General features: G+C 40.6%; 1 protein-coding gene across 20 annotated transcripts in view; it reads right to left on the bottom strand.

Moving 5' to 3' along the window:
* Nucleotides 1-13,753, bottom strand: part of kn (EBF transcription factor knot) — a 30,359-nt gene extending 16,606 nt beyond the window's left edge. For 13 of the 20 annotated variants that reach the window (XM_086837815.1, XM_086837820.1, XM_086837816.1 and 10 more), the window contains exons 1-4: nt 12,991-13,729; nt 8,194-8,411; nt 8,071-8,126; nt 188-261 (exon numbers count right to left, since the gene is read on the bottom strand). In XM_086837815.1, the coding sequence (XP_086693941.1) occupies nt 188-261; nt 8,071-8,126; nt 8,194-8,411; nt 12,991-13,172 (530 nt within the window). In that variant the 5' untranslated portion in view covers nt 13,173-13,729. Of the gene's footprint in view, nt 1-187; nt 262-8,070; nt 8,127-8,193; nt 8,412-11,426; nt 12,403-12,990 lie in introns of those variants that run through there. The other 7 variants (XM_086837829.1, XM_086837828.1, XM_086837830.1 and 4 more) reach the window with 5 other exon arrangements.
* Nucleotides 13,754-16,283: the final 2,530 nt, after the last annotated feature.

The raw sequence follows: 16,283 nt of genomic DNA, 5'->3' as shown, positions 1-16,283 counted from the left end.
AAAGGCAGGACAAGAAAAGGAGGAAAAACTTAAAGAAAGCTGCTCTTGGGAATGCCCGCAAGACTTGAGAGATTTCCATTCGCAAATCAGTTAGAAAAAAGGTGTGGATTGCTTTACAGACCGAGAGGAAGGGTAATAAAGGTGTGGAAATATTATTGATAAGGACTTAAAACACAACGGGACTCACCTGCACATCACCTCGTGCGTTAGAAGCACACGGCACATTTCCGGGTTCTTGTCCTGACCCTCGTATATGATGGCCTGTAAGAGATCATAAAAGGGATATTAGATTTTATATTTTTATAAATCAGGGAGTTATTATAGGGATCCTTATTTACTTAAAAGTAATCATAAATAAGTCAAGTGGTTTGGGGAAATATGTATTTATTTAGGGGGTGTTCTTCGCACTTATTTTAGGCTTAGGTTAAGGGTTTATTTTATAGTTTTATGCAGGTTTTGGTAATCTTAAATATTAAATAAATACTTGATTCTAAATATTGTAATAAATATCATCACAATTCCTGGTATTCCCCCATTTCTATTGATTTATTCACCTGAACAAAAACCTGCACACCTAAACCTGACGCTGCTTTTAACCCACTGCCATTGACACCCGCCTTAAACCCCATCTTCCGCACCTTTGACCCTCTCACTCTCTGCTTTCCCCCGCCCCCCTGTATCAACTATCATTTTGGGCCAAAAGACAAACACACATAAATGCTAATTACAGGACAACGAAAACTCGGTCCTCCAGCAAATCGACATATGGGACCCAGTGCAAATATTGACAGTGTCCACAATTTCTACCTCCGCATGAATAATATTCGAGGGGCGTATAGTCGCTAGTATTTGAATTTGTATTTATATTTATATTTTGTGTGTTGTGTTGTGCTGTGTTGTGTGTGTGTTTGCCCAGTGAAAACGGCACTCGAACGAACAGTGTTTGTTTGCTTTGTGCGGTGGAAGTGAAGTGAGGCGTGTGGCAGGGACTGGAATCGTGCCATGTGGAAGCTACGGCGACCGCAAGTGCAGCGTTAGACAATCTGCTGCAATTTCCGGGCAACAAAAACCTCTCGAACTTGCCAAACTCTCGAGGAAAATAGATAAACAAATGGTTGTCCTAGGGGGGTGGCACACGAAAAGGCGCATAGTTCTCTAATTTAAAAATGATTAAACCGGGTGTCCTGCCCTCCCTCCCTCGCAAGCTGTGTGTTCCCTGTTCCCCCTGTTAACCGTAATCCAACACTCATCCGGCGAATTAGCTTGGCAAAAACACGGCATATGCGAAGGACACCCAGGACTTCGGGGGGTGAGAGGATCATTCATCAACTGACGGCAAGAGATACACGCAAAAGTAATAACAATAACCTGAGCCGTGTTCGAGTTCATCCACCAAAATGGTAAAAACAAAAAATGAACCAGCAGCAAGGACGTCAAGGACGAGTGGTTCCCTCCATACATATGTGCATTTCCTCGCACAGAAGCTGTGCCCAACCAGATAGATAATCAGAAATTAATTTTAATGCAACCAGCAGTAGCAGCAGCAGCATCAGTACTCTAGAATCCTACCCTTCAGATATACATACATATAATATACAACACCCCATACCACCCGTTGTCTTTGGCATTAGCTGGGCACATGTAAAATTATGATCATCCCTTATTATCCCGTTTGTCAGGTTAATAATTCCCCCCCTCCCAAGTCGTGGCCGTAACCTGTAAAGGATCAGACTTTGAGACTCGGCTCTCGATAGCCCCGGCTCAGTGTCCAATATGTGTGTGGGATATCCTAGGAATTACGGCTCGAACTTGTCCCGGACGGAGTGCAGCTAATTATAGGCCGGACAGGGACATGGGATGAGGATGGCAAGTCCTTTTTATCCCCTTTCGTGGTAATGGATTTTCAATGTTTTTTGTGTTGGCACAGGACATAAAGTTTTTTGTGGTACAACTTGTACTTGTCACCTGTTTATTTTGGAATTTGACCAAAAAGGAATGGGTTCTATATAGTTTGGGGAAATATAGAAGCAAGCCAATTAACATTTAAAATAAAAAGAAAAGTGACCTCCTCTGAAAGCTACATAAATAATAAGCCCCACTTAAACTCAGATAAACTTCTCCCGCCGCCAAATATAAATAAAAAACTAAAATCCCCACTACAAAAAGGATCTGTTAACCTAAAGAGGGTCAAAACATCAGAAATCATCATCCATCATCCTTGCTGGCTGAGGGATACAGAAACAAACAATTAGTTTGTATCTCTAGCCAACCGTTTTTGTGGCCAAAAGTCAGGAGAAGGATTTCAGGAGTCAGGAGTTCGTAGCTGGAAATCCGAGGCTAAATGGCTTTCCTAATAAAAAAACCGGCAAACTAAACGAAAGCCACTAAAACTGGAGTAAAAGCGTTTAAACTACGATTTATCAACAGGACAAAGAACAGGAGTTTGCAGGAGTTGGAGCTGAAGCAGGACAGAACACAACAGGACGAACAAAAAATGAGCAGAAAAAAGCGAGTGATGAAGTGATGACAGGACCGGCAGTCTGGGGATGAGGAAAAGCGGGTCCAAACAGGATGAGACGAGGCGGCTTTTAAATTTTAAACGATTTTTCATCAAACTTCGCCAAAGAGGCTGAGATTTTTTTTTTACAGCATTTTTGCAAATTGTTATTATCGCTTTTGGAATAAAATGAATCGACACTTGCTGCATTATTCACGCACTTGAATGCCGAGAGTTGCATGCTTCATGTTGCATGTTGCATGCTGCATGCTGCATATTTAACGTGCCAAATAAAAATCTCGCCAAACAAGATAAATTATCGACGCACAAAAGGGCCACAGCGACTGCGAAAAAATGTTTGTGAAAGGCCAAACAATAAAACAAAAATAATCTGAACAAAAAAAACCTATAGAGAGGGTTGCTCTTAATTTATTAAAGCTTCATTTATCAGGGCAACGCATAAATTGCCCTCGGAAAAAAAGAAAGGAACGCGACATAAAGGTTTACGTTGCTGCAAGGACTCGTGCATCCTCCATGTATGTATTTCGTATGTGTTTGCACCTTTCCGAAAGGGGACGTCATTTCGCTCCCTTCTCAGGCATTTGCATATTTTTAGGGACGCAGGATAAGAATGTCACATTGTGTGAAGTGTTATTTAAAGCAAAGTTGGCAAAATATCCTTTAATGTACTTAATTGTACATTTTCAACACACATTTTATTTATTTGTTGCTTTGGTGTTGCTTTAACTATAGTAATTTTGTTTATTTTTAATAAAAACACAATTTTCCCAACGCTGAAGATCACAAAAATGTTAAATAATAACGTAATTTACTCAATATCGAAAATGAATCGATAACCTTATTTCCGCTTCCGCTTTCCACCATTTCCGCCCATCTACAGGGTGCATCAGGCACACCTTTGCAGAAAACCCCGAGGCCCCCTATGGGAGCCGCAAGAATTTCAAAGGGGCATGCATGCATTACACATTTCGCATAATGAGGCCGATATGCCTGATTTCATACATAATTTTTTTTCGCGCCTGCTTTTGGACCTCTCCTCCTCTGGCCATCTCCCCATCTCTCTCTCTCTCGCCCTCCCATCTCTCTTTCGACCGCAGAAATGCACTTGCCGTGAAAGCTTTTTAATCGCATTGCGAGCGACAAAGAAGGGTAGATTGGGGTATGCCTGCCGGCCAACAGTGAGAGTGAGGCAGACAGACACGACTGGCAAAATGGCTCCACACACCACACACACACACACACACACACACACAGGCATGCATGCGAGAGAGATGCAAATGTGGAGATTTCGCGCAATCTGTTGAATTTATTGAGCGGCTGGCGGTGAACAATAATAACACTTTGCCATTAAGCGAGCGTGCACAATTTGTTAATAATCGAAAATGATTCTCTCGCTCTCGGCGTTTTAAGTGTTGACATACAAATTAATTTTATCGCTTAATTAAAGCGCGCAGGCAAGTGTGCGAACGGGATGGCTAAAAGGCATTTAATGATGCGCTTTCGTGGTTTATTTTCTTCTTTAACTGCTTAATAACGGGAAATGCTGGTCTTAACATTTACTTGTATAGATTTATTTTTTTAATTTATTTCTATGAATTCTCATATTCATTTATATTCCCAATATTGTTCAGAGATTTCGGATCATTAATTGCTTTCGAATTTTTGGGTTACTTTTCAGCCGGCATGCGTCTATCTTTGCTTATCTCAGTGCATTAATCTTTGGCTGTCTCGCTCGGAACTCAATCCCTCTCTCGTTATCACTGCGCTATCGCCATCTCACTTTTTCGAGTTTAGAATTTCGCTGCGCTTTTATGTGCGTGTAAATCGCGATAAGCGCAATTTTGGCAACAAAACACAGAATGCGAGGGGGTAAAAGGATTTTCCTATTGTTTTATGCTGGACCCGTGTCCTGGTGATGAACATGAAATATGATCGCCGAAATGAGGCGATTTTCCGTGGTTCCATCGTTAGCTCAAATTGCAGTTGCGCCGCCTCCCGTTCGAACTGTAATTCGCCGTTATCTGATCGAATGTAATTATGATTATGACCATGATTTGCTGCATTTGCCTGCCCAACGAGCCACAGGAAAAGGGGTTGCAAGGGTTGAAGCTGGGCAAGGAAGGATGTGGCCACGTGGATGACAGTTGACAATTGTCCTGCCTGCTCATCCTGCCCGTTACGATTGCTTCTGTTGCCTGAGACGACTTCGTTTCGTCCTGCCACAGTTTCGGGTTGCTCCTTAAATAGCACACACCTTCCCCACCCTCTCTGATAACACTCGCTTATCCCCGCCTTACCTGTTACGCAATCCGATAACAAAGGCGACACGCGACAAACGAAATGTAAAATTCAAAAAAACAACAGCTACAAAAAATAAAGCGGAAGCCAAACCCACCTAATCCGATCAAATGATTGTTCTTTTCCCAGCTTGCGACACTTTCCACTGCGAGTCTGATGTGAGTTTTTTCCCTGGACTTAGGGGTAGGTCCTTCAAAAGCGCATCACAAGTCAGGCGGAAGTAGGCAATACAAGGGGAGGCGAAGGAGTGACGATGTGTCCTCTTTTTTGCTGAACATTATTATTATTTTACATCATAGAGAATAGTTATCTATCTAAAGTTTAAAAAACTCATAACTATGCCAAAAAAGCATTCATTTTAATTCGGAAAGAAGTAACATACTATGTTAGTTTTTATTGGAATACTTAATCTATCATACATACTCAGTTTAGAAAGTACAATTTTTGCCAATTTTTGTCAACTCTGCGATGGTAACCCCTAATTTTTTTAAATAATTGACAAAAAAATTAATGCTGATCAAGAATATATATGTTTTATAGGGTCGGAAATGACTCCTTCACTTTCTTTTAAGCTTCTGACTGAAGGTGCAATACCATTTTTTAATCGATTAACTATAATTTTTATATGAAAATTTTACTACAAAACAAAATGTAAATAACTCATAACTAAGCCAAAAATACATTAATTTCAATTCGGAAAGCAGTCCAATGTTTGTTTTTATCAGAATAATAAACTTGCATACTTAGTTTAAAAAGTAACAATTTTAAAATTTTTGTCAATTTTTTTTTACCATTTTAAGATGTAAAAAAATTTTAAATTTAGAAAAAATAAAATTTTTGTCTGACATAGCTAGATCAATTTGCCTGTTGATGCTGATCAATAATATATATGATTTATGGGGTCGGAAATGACTCCTTCACACTGTAAACGTATGAAAATAACTAAATTAATCTAAGAAAATCCGCATTTTGCATGCATTTAATTTCAGATTAAATTCAGTTCAAAACACCCATAAATCATGAATAACCTATTCTAACCTAACCGATTGAAATCTTAAAAGATTCCATAAATTTCTGGGTAATTTTTCTAGAGAACTAACCATAAGAAACATTTCCAAGACATAAACCTCAATATAATCAAAAGAAAACACTTTAGTTATTTAATCACTCATCTGGGAAATTTAAAGTTTCCCTTAAAGAGCAATTAGTCTTTATATAAATGAATTATTCTTAATATTTTATAGCTCTATACATTTTGATAAGCTTTGTTAAATACATCAGGGTATCGTCAATGGCGATTTCTTATCAAAACTTATGGAATATTGAGACTTGTTGGGAAACCTCTTAAATTTCTTTGTATTATTTCTTTTATTTCTTTTTGTTAGATTCAATTGATGAAAAAGGGGGAAATATTTTTGCGATTAAATTGCATTGCGCACAAATGGTTTTCTCATTGGGAGAAAGGGGACGCTGCTGTCGATAATTTGTGGACAAATTTATTGTGAGCTCGTTTCTGATTCTGAACGAACGAATGAACGGGCTAAATGGGCAAGAAACGCCCACAAAAAGCCGGAGAGAAATTGGAGAAATAGAGAAATCGAAGCCAACGAGGGGGTTAATGGCAAAGACACACACACAGAGGCCAGCCGACGTCTATAAAAATTTGTCACTCGAGAAATTAATTGCCCTTGAAAGGGAAAAAAAGGGCAAAAGGCGGGAGGCGGGAGACGGGCATTAGGCCCACAAAAGTGGACATATGGTGCACTTGGTGAGGATATCGAAGGACTCTCAATCGCCGCAGGACTTGCACGCACCCACAACAAAGCGCATTAACAATGTTCGATCCCCGTGCGATTCTCTCAATTCTCTTGCTTTTCTCGCTTCTCTCGTTAGCTTCGGTCACACCCCTTTGCCACTCTTCCGGAGGGGGACATGGAGAAGAGATGTCCTGCGAACCAACTAAGCGCCTGACGACTCAATTTATTGGCCAGAGGACACACCAGGACACACTTAATTAGCCGTGACAATCAATTTCGAATGCAACTTATGCTCGAATCAGCAAAACAAACATCGGAAAAATGCACGGAAACGCGGCCAAGTGGAAGGAATTAGTTTTTCATAGACTGCTTAACTTTTCCCTTTTAATTTTCCGGCGACAGGAAGTTCATATTAATTTACTTAAGTGGCAAACTCTATGGCCAGATGAATTGCAAAATTTTTCAGGGGGTATTAATAGGTAATACTGTGTTGTGGAAATATTTATACAGATTTTATTTATATTTTTTAAGTAAGCTAAAAATAAACTTAGTGTTTATTGCAGGGTACCATTATTTTAGTCAAAGGCTTTAAACATAGTGAAGAACTCATTTCCGACCCTATAAATCATATATATTCTTGATCAGCATTAACTGGCGAATCGATCTAGGTTTGTCTGACAAAAATTTAATTTTTTCAAAATTTTTAATTTTTTGTTATCGTTAAAATTGATTAAAAAAATGTCAAAAATGTTCAAATTTTTACTTTTTAAACTGAGTATGCAGATTTATTAATCTAATAAAAACAAACATAGGACTGCTTTCCGAATTGAAATTATGGTATTTTTGACAAAGTTATGCGTTTTTTAAACATTGAATTGTTGAAAAATGTTCATATAAATTATAAATAAATAACGGTTCTAAAAATTGTATTATAATTTAGGCGGAAGCCCAAAATGCAGTGAAGAACCCATTTCCGACCCTATAAATCATATATATTCTTGATCAGCATCGACAGGGAAATCAATCTAGCCATGTCCGACAAAAATTTATTTTTTTCAAAATTTTTAATTTTTTTACTTCGTATTTTATTATTTTAAATTAGTAAAAAAAAATGGGAAAAAGTTTAAAATTTTAACTTTTTTAACTGGGTATGCAGATTTATAAATCTTATAAAAACTAACATAGGACTGCTTTCCGATTTGAAATTAATGCATTTTTGGCTTAATTATGAGATTTTTAAATATTGGTTTGTTGAAAAAATTGACATATAAAAATATCGATAAATAACGATGCGAATATTTAAAGCTTAGTTATGATCTCTTGCCGATACGATCCTCTAATATTATTGTAAACTTAATATAATTTTTAGTTTCTACGTAACGTCTAGTTAAAGCCGACTCTGAACATTTCATTAACCCGATCTTACCCAGATTTTATCAACTGCCTTTAAGTTTATATTTAACATATCCCAAAAACTATAATTTTTTCGCAACTCACCTGCTTGGTCACCGAATCAATGAGTCGCACGAATATATCCTGCTCCTGTCGGGCACCTATAAGAAAAAATATAAATATGTAAATATACAAATATAGTTTATAACTTAAAGAGATCCCCCTCACCATTGGCGTAGAGCAACTGCAGCCGGTATTGGATGCCATTGTTCGTCTTGGTGGCATCCGACTCCGAGTCCTTCTCGATGAACCCAATGAAGGCTGTGCGCTCGATCTCAATGGGTTGTCCTGCCCGATCGTACAAGGCGATGACGAAGTGGAAGAAGTTTGACTTGCGCAAATTGCTGGGCGGCTGCTTCTCAAAGTGGGCGCGGCCGATGCCCAGACTGCAATGGGAAATGGAGAAAAACCAGGATGGATATTAGTGAAACATATACATATGTATGTTATGTAGTGGGAGGATGACAATGGTAATTATGCAATTAGCTGGGTAAACATAGAGCAGGCCTAAAGAGGCTCTAATTGGCTCTGGAGGACGGCGAGAGATACTCCGGTTTAGTGGCCGGAATTAGGGACAACTCAATTACGGTAGAGAGTGACATTCAAGCAGGAGCAGAAGCAGTAGCAGGAGCAGGACTACACACAGTGACAACTATCATTAAAAGCGCATAAGCAACTTCAACGTGACACAATAATCCTGATGTATGACAGTCCCTTGCCCCGCCTACACTTGAAATATTTTATATGCGCTTGTTACAAATATATATATATATATATATATATGTGGGCCAGGACACACTGACGGCAATTATCCTAAGGACACGTGGACACTGAGCCGCAGACGGTTGAATAAAGGCTTGTCCTTGTCCTGGCCATATGCTAAATGTCGGACTGACCCCATCCTTTTGGCCCTGTCAGCGGACAATTACCGGACAATGTCGAGCAGCAGGACTAAGGTAGGGTCCTGCACCTTGGCTTACCTTCTCCTTGTCTCACTCCCCTTGCTGCATAACGAACAATTTAATTTAGAAAATGCTGATTTTATCAGATTTTTTGTATTTGCGTTACTCGCACTTCCTGCACTATTTATGAGTGTTTGTGCTTCCCCTGTTTGCCTAGGCAATGTCAAGGAGCATGTCCTGGCCCACTGGCTCGAGGGTCCTGCAATTATATACACATTTGCCAAAGGATAATGCCAGCCATCAGCTAATGACAGGGGACTCCCCGCACTCCACCACTCCCCCAAACGAATTGTGCAATCGAATTCGAGGGAATATATGCGTCCTAGTTATTAAATAAGTAGTTGGATATCCCCGTGGACTCAAAGGACAATTTTATCTGCGTTTTTCTGTTTGGATTTAGCTTTTGTCTCTGTAGTTTTCAATAGTTTTGATTGCCTTTCAACTTTGATGGTTGATTTTCATGATTCGCAGAACGGCAATTGGTTTGAATGGTAATTAAGTCGAAAGACTTGGATATTATATATATTTAGAAGCATCGAAATTTCAATAACTTAAAATCCTTGTTTAATAAATTTTAAATAAAATACAATTAAGTTACGGGTAGGTCATTAAACCACTTAATTTCATATAAAGTAATTTCGTATAATCTGTTTTTCGGATATAATGCCTTTTGACAGACTGCGAGTGATTTAGAATACGAGTTTCCCAGCGAAATAAAAGACATTTCGCGGTGCTAAAGTTGATTCACCCACAAGCCGATATCAAATTAAGAGGACAGTCAGCTTTTCCGAGGGGGGAATGCGATTTCCACCGCCAAGAGGAGGCACAAGTGATGGGAGGAGGATGGTGGAGCTTTCCGACATATAAATGCCAGACATGTTACATTCTGGTGAAAGGTTATTGTTATGGCCACGGTGCGGGGCGGAGAGTGTTCGGAAAGTGAGCAGCAAAATAATGCCGAGTACACATCCTGGCAAATAAAAAAATTGCCTGAAAACTCCAACTCCTACCTACCACCTAAGCACCCCTCGCTTTTCCCCGGATCGCTTTCTTTCTTCTTTTTTCCTGTTGACTTTTCAACTCGACCGGATGGAAAATCGTTTGGCGGCAGTTTGCCAGCTCACTTTGTTTGCACTTGCCGCCAATTTGCGAGAGAGGAGCAGCTAACATCGGGGAAAAAATGAACGTGGGGAACATTTTTGTGGCCGTTTTGCTGTTGATTTTATTATGCCAACATTTAATTGTCGCAAATCGATGCCCAGGTGGGGCCAGCCGGGAAAAGGCGGGGGATGAGCCAGGGGGTCCAGAGGTGGTGCCTCGACTCGTGGTCACGTTTTGTCTATTTCTGCACGTGAAAAGCTTCTTTCCACACATGGCACTGGGCTCGTGGGGAGTCCTTTAAAAAGGCAACTTTATTTCCGGCGATATCCTGACTCAACTCTGGCTGCCGGCCATTGTTTAAGGACACTTTACGGCCAACTTGTACTTGGACTTTGAGAGCTCGTTCCGTGGGCAATCTTTGTTGAAATAAATTTTCGAATATTCCCTTGATTTATGAGCGGCGACAAGAAGTACAACACACAATTGTGTGTGCTGTGTGTGTCGTGTGTGTGCTTTATGCACTTTGTTTTACAGTGCAACACATTGTGGTTGTTCCAGTTAGATGTACAGATAAGTGTTTAAAATAAATGGCTGGCCACAAAAACATATTGAACAATTATCGGCCAACTAGGAGATTTATTTGTCGCAAAACTTCCATTCACAAGAAGGGAAAAATGTTAAATTTTGCAATTTCAAATTGTAATCGCAAAAGTTTGGGATTATGGAGAGAACGAAGGGAAGGGACTAAGTCGCTCTGGGGACTTATGGGGCATTATTTGGGATTATTAATTGAGTAAATGCAATTATTCAGAAGTTGTTTGAGCTTCTAGACTTTGTTGTTTGTAAATAAACAAAGGGATAATGCAGTAGGTATTCATAAATATTATTATTATTATTAAATCCAGATTGTATATGCTATGTAAACAATTCTAAAATGATTTCAAGCCTTTTGGTTCGCATTAAACAATATTGATGGAAAAGTATAAACTCTTATTTAGTGAGTATTATACTTTAAAATATGGACTATTTTGTAGAAATATTTTAGATATATTCTGTAACATTTTAGATGTTTTTAAATCACTTCACGTAAATGCAATGTTTTTATTTTTAACCTTTAAACTCTTTATGATATGATAGCTGGCTGGAGGTGTTTTTTAATACTTTTAATTGTGACTATAAATTTGATTACTTTCTCAATTTATAAATATTTTTGGAATCTTTACACTTGATATTTATTTTATTAATTTGTTTAAAATTCTTTATTAGGTTAACTTCTCCAATTTATAGCCCCAAAACTTTTCAAACACACACACAGCATTTCCCCCAAGTTTTTTTTACCTCGTTTCACAGCGCATTGTCTTAGACCCTAAGTTTTGATTGTGATCCTGATTAAGATTGTCCTGTCTCTGATGCTGGTTATGGTCACCCAGATGGTGGTGTGGGTGTGGATGCTGCTGATGATGATGATTTGCCGCCGCTGAATGGACAAAACCCGCTGTCATTTCGCTTTCGCTTTCCGTTTGGGCAACTCGCGCACTTCTTCTCGGCGCGAACATCTCACGCCAGAAACATCTCAAACGCAACTAAACAAACAAGGAAAGGCAAAAGGAAAGCGAAAGCTTTTCCCAAGCAACCCTCCCGCAGAGAGAGAGCATCCCTTTGAGCTCAAAGGCGGCATCCATTGCCCTTGTCCCCCGCATCAAAAGTCGTCCTCAGAAAGCATAAGAAGGAAAAGTGGAAAAGTGCGTGAGCCACGCACTTTGAGTGGCTTTTTCGAGTGAGTCTGGGGCTCTGAATGGACTTTGTTTTGGGGTTCATCCTGGCTACGTCAGGAGGTGGAAGCGGGTGCTTTCCGGGGTTGGACGCCATCAAAAGAACCCCCATCCCGCATCCCGCATCCCGGCTGACTGACTGACTTACTACGTTTCGGAATCGCTCCCCCAGGAGACTTTATATATCGTTGGACACGATGCCGGCTTTTGGCTTTTTGTTTGGCCAAAAGTAAACAAACGCACTTTTACGTTTTGGAGACTTTCTTTTGCTTGGCCTAAGAGTGTGTTGCCGCAACATTGTTGCGGAGACTTTGAGGCTGGTGGAGATTGGTGGTGGAGAGGCTGGTGGAGATTGGCCAAGGTGATTAATGGAGAGATTAGAGGGAGGATTAAGGAGCATTTCATTGAGCCTTGTATGAGTCACGATGTCAACGGGGGGTGTTAATTAGGCCCCAAAGAATGGGGATTTCCTTTTATCCTGGGAATGTATTTACCTATCCCTTTTAGGGGGGACTTTAGTTGAGGCTTTGTTGAGCATTTCACGTGTGTGTTATGGTAATGGGTAGCAACAATGGGCGATGGGTTAATGGGTATTTATTATTTATTAAATATTCTAGAGAACCGGGACTACCATCTTCTATAAAATTGTATTTAATAGAGTTCTAAAGCTAGACTATAACTGTATGCTTTATTATGTTGATTAGCTTTAAATGAGTGAGTTTATGGGAATGTATTTATTTTCTTTAAGTTGAATCAAAACTAGGAATACTCCATAATATTAATCCCTGTTTAATCCCTTTAAACATATTTCAATAGACACTTTGACCAGATTCCCATTATATTATAGATTCCCCTTCCTATTAGGAATTTCTTAATACACAATATATTTCTCTATGCCAATGTAATCACTAATCACTAACTTCTTCTATAATTCATTCTCACATTTAAACACTTGAAAGAACACCATTTTTGGTTCACTTTAGGGCAGAATTTCATTCTGGAAATTCCAGTTTCCCCTTACTCTTAGTCTTGTTTGGCACTTGCTTCACTTGCAAGATCACTTGTCTTTTAGTCACTTGCAGGCACAAGGACCCCTGACTTGACCTGACCTGACCTCTGCTGGCACTTACTTGCTCTGATCGACGACTGGCTGCATGGCCCACCGGCTGCCCAGGGGCTCCTCCTTGAGGGACGTCATCGGGCCGCGCGGCTGATTCATATCGGCGGCTGTCGGTGGCAGGCCGAACATCAAGCCGCCGGCGGACCTGGGGCCGGAGACGGCGCTCGGATAGAGCTTCCGGCCCCACTCCATGCCCAGCTCCAGGGTGGGCCAGGGGGAGGCCGAGCTAAAGCCCGGCACCGGCTCCTCGGAACGCAGCTTGAAGCCGTCGGCGAAGGGATGCGAATGCGGGTGTGGATGCGGATGCGGATGTGGATGCGGATGCGGATGGGAGCTGGGATAATGCTGCGAATGCTGGTGGAGATCAGCGTACGAAGCGACTTCGGCGCCGGCTGCTGCTCCTAATCCTGTGCTGCTGGAAATTGTGGCTGCCGTTTTGATCGGTTTCCTGGGCTTTTCCGGGAATTTGTGTTTTGTAGGTTAGGTTTGGGCTTTGGCCTCTTTGAGTCTCTGGAGGAATGGCAATCACTTTTTTTCGAACCACTATTCGCGAACGTATGTGTGTGTGTGTGAGTGTGGGTGTGTGTTACCAATGCACCACTGAGAATTTGGGATTTTCGGAATCGGAAAATTTCTCGAGCCAAAATGTTGAACCGTCCCGAGTGGCTGCTAAACCCCAACTGAATCCTCGCCAGCGATGATGCTTTCGAATCGCAAGAAGCAGCGGCAGCGGCTGCCGTCTGCCGTCTGCCGTCTGGCGGCTGGCGACAAACGACCAATGAGAGTTTTGGAAACGAAACGAGAACGAGCCTGCGCCACAGGATAGCAGAGAGGGTGGCGGGCAGCACCAGCACACGGGGGGTGGGGGGTGGCCAAGTGTGGTGCGGCCAATCCCATGGAGGCCTCGAGGAACTGTCAGCAAAAAACCAACCACCGTCAGCTGCAAACAAGGTGAAAGCGAGAGCAAACCGTACTCGCTCTCCTACTCTCTCGCTCTCTCTCTCTCTCTCTCTGTCTCTCTGTTGCTCTTAATTGTCCCATAGGAACGCGCTGCAATGGAACGTCTGTACGGTTCCCGAGTCGAGGGGGCGTGTGTTGTTGGCCCAGGATCTCAGCTCGGAGCTCGGAGCTCTATTCCCAGGCTCAGGCTCAGTCTCAGGTTCCTTTTGCCCCCCCCAGCTGGGAGACCAAGTGTCAACACGCCTGTACATGCAAAAAAGCGCTAAACGCAAAACCAAACTCCCTGGCGAGATCACAAGGGAAGCGAATTGTCAATGCATGTGGGGAGTGCAGTATTTATACCTGGAAAGGTCACCTTATATTAATAATACTACATGCCACAGTGTTGTGTCACATCCTAGTAAGTCTGCTAAGTAATTTTTTAGACATTATTTTAAATTAAGGCTCCTAAAATTCAGTAGTTTCCAGTTTTGGGTCTTTCAAAATAGCCAGTTCTGGGCAGAAAGGTAGCCAAGTTTGCAACACTGGTGGGGTGTGATTTGAAAATGCCACCTGATTGGTCAGTCAGCATCAAGAGAGTGTCGGTTTTCCGGTTTTTCTCTTCAAGCCAGTTTGGCTAAGCAGTGCAAGCAGTTTGAGCGGAATGAGTGGGATTAAGTGGAACTAAATTCCACAAAAATTAAAAAATAAACTATTTAAAATTTAGAAAATTATATTTTCTATTTTTTGTAGAAGTAATTTGTATTAGATGTAGATAAAATGACAGTGTAAAGCTTAGTAGTTTCTCATTACAAATAATAAATAATAGGAGATATACAAATATTTATAGACTTTATAGTTCTCAGTTGACTAAAAATAATTTTATTTTCTTTTCCATTGAATATAAATTTTATTTCAAATAATAAGTGTTGTCTTCAAACCAATTTTATTACTAAAATTGTTTACAGATTGTTAAAGACTTATTAAAATGTGTTTTAAATATTCTTGAAAACCTAGAATTAAATTTTCCTGTTATTTTGTGGAACAACCTTCACCCTTAACCCCTTTGTAGTCACATTTGTTGTGTGCACAAAGTTGATTAGTCATCATTTTCGGGTTTAACCCTTCTGACTTTCGCACATTATGATGATCCGAAAAGCAAAAGAAGTTGTCAAACACTCGCTGGAGTACCTAAGATTTTCCATTTTTTCTTTTTTCCTCTACTCTTTTCCTCTCACGGATTAGTTACCGAAACCGCCCACAAAATTTTCACGCCTCGTTAGGAGAACAAAAAGTGAAAAGGTCAGAGGGGATGGGCTGCTTCCCGGTTTTTGGTTTTCGGTTTTTGGTTTTCAGGTTGAGGTTCAGGGACTCGGTCGGTGCTCGGGGTTCGGATGAAAAACAATTTGCATTTTCCGCATTTGCGGTTTCTGGCTGTGACCAATTGAATGAGCGAGGAGAGTTTGACCCAAGAGTTTGTTTGACTTTTCCCTGAATTAATTTGAGGGGCGTGGTAATCTCATTAACTTCTGACGTGGCAAAAGAAACTCCGTTGGCTCGGGAGTTTTCCTTCCCCCAACTCCACTTGTTGGTCTATTTTTGAGAACTTCTCTGGCAGCATTTCCCCAGAGCGGCGGAAAGAAGAACAACATTTTATTTTATGTTTAAATCAGAGGCGAAAAAGAGCAAACAGAAGATGTCCCCAGACATCGCTAATTAACCAAAATATCCCGAAGGAAAAGCCGATATTTATTTATTCTTTTTCCTTGGCCCAAAAGGTGAGGAAGATTCCCCTTTCCCTTGATCCAAAAATGTTCGATTAACCCCTTTTATCACGCCTAATTCTCGGCGGAATTTCCCGGGCCGCGACAGCTGTCACGAGGAGGACTGGACCCCTTAACCCCACAACAGCACCAGGCAACCTTAACCCCTTGTTTGCCGGAATTGGTTTCGAATTGTTTACAATTGCATTTACATGGCACTGGACTTTCACTTAGAGTCCAATTCCTAAATAATTTGCCCTTATTTCTGGTTTTATTCCTACCCCTTAGCCTGTGGCAACTTGAGGGATTAGTGGCAGGACTCGCAGGACACTCTCTCCCATCATCACAATGACAATTGGACGTCAATTAGTCAGGGGATTGACTTAGGAACCGCAGAAAAGAAGGGGGAGAATCGTAGGCATTGGTTTAATTTTAATTTAATTAACCATTTTAATTTATACATTTTGTTTACGTATATTTATGATATAAAGCCAAATTCAAAGTGGAAACAAATCATTGATGGAACTTAAAAATAAATTGTTCTTTTTCAAGTGCCCTCATATAGGTTTTAAATTCCTATTTCCACAATTCAAATATCCTG

The sequence above is a fragment of the Drosophila serrata genome, unplaced genomic scaffold (assembly GCF_035046125.1).
Source record: "Drosophila serrata isolate PLE 108 unplaced genomic scaffold, ASM3504612v1 contig_334, whole genome shotgun sequence".
NCBI lineage: Eukaryota > Metazoa > Arthropoda > Insecta > Diptera > Drosophilidae > Drosophila > Drosophila serrata.
Note: the sequence above shows the minus strand (reverse complement) of the source record. Positions and strands in the feature narration are given on the sequence as shown.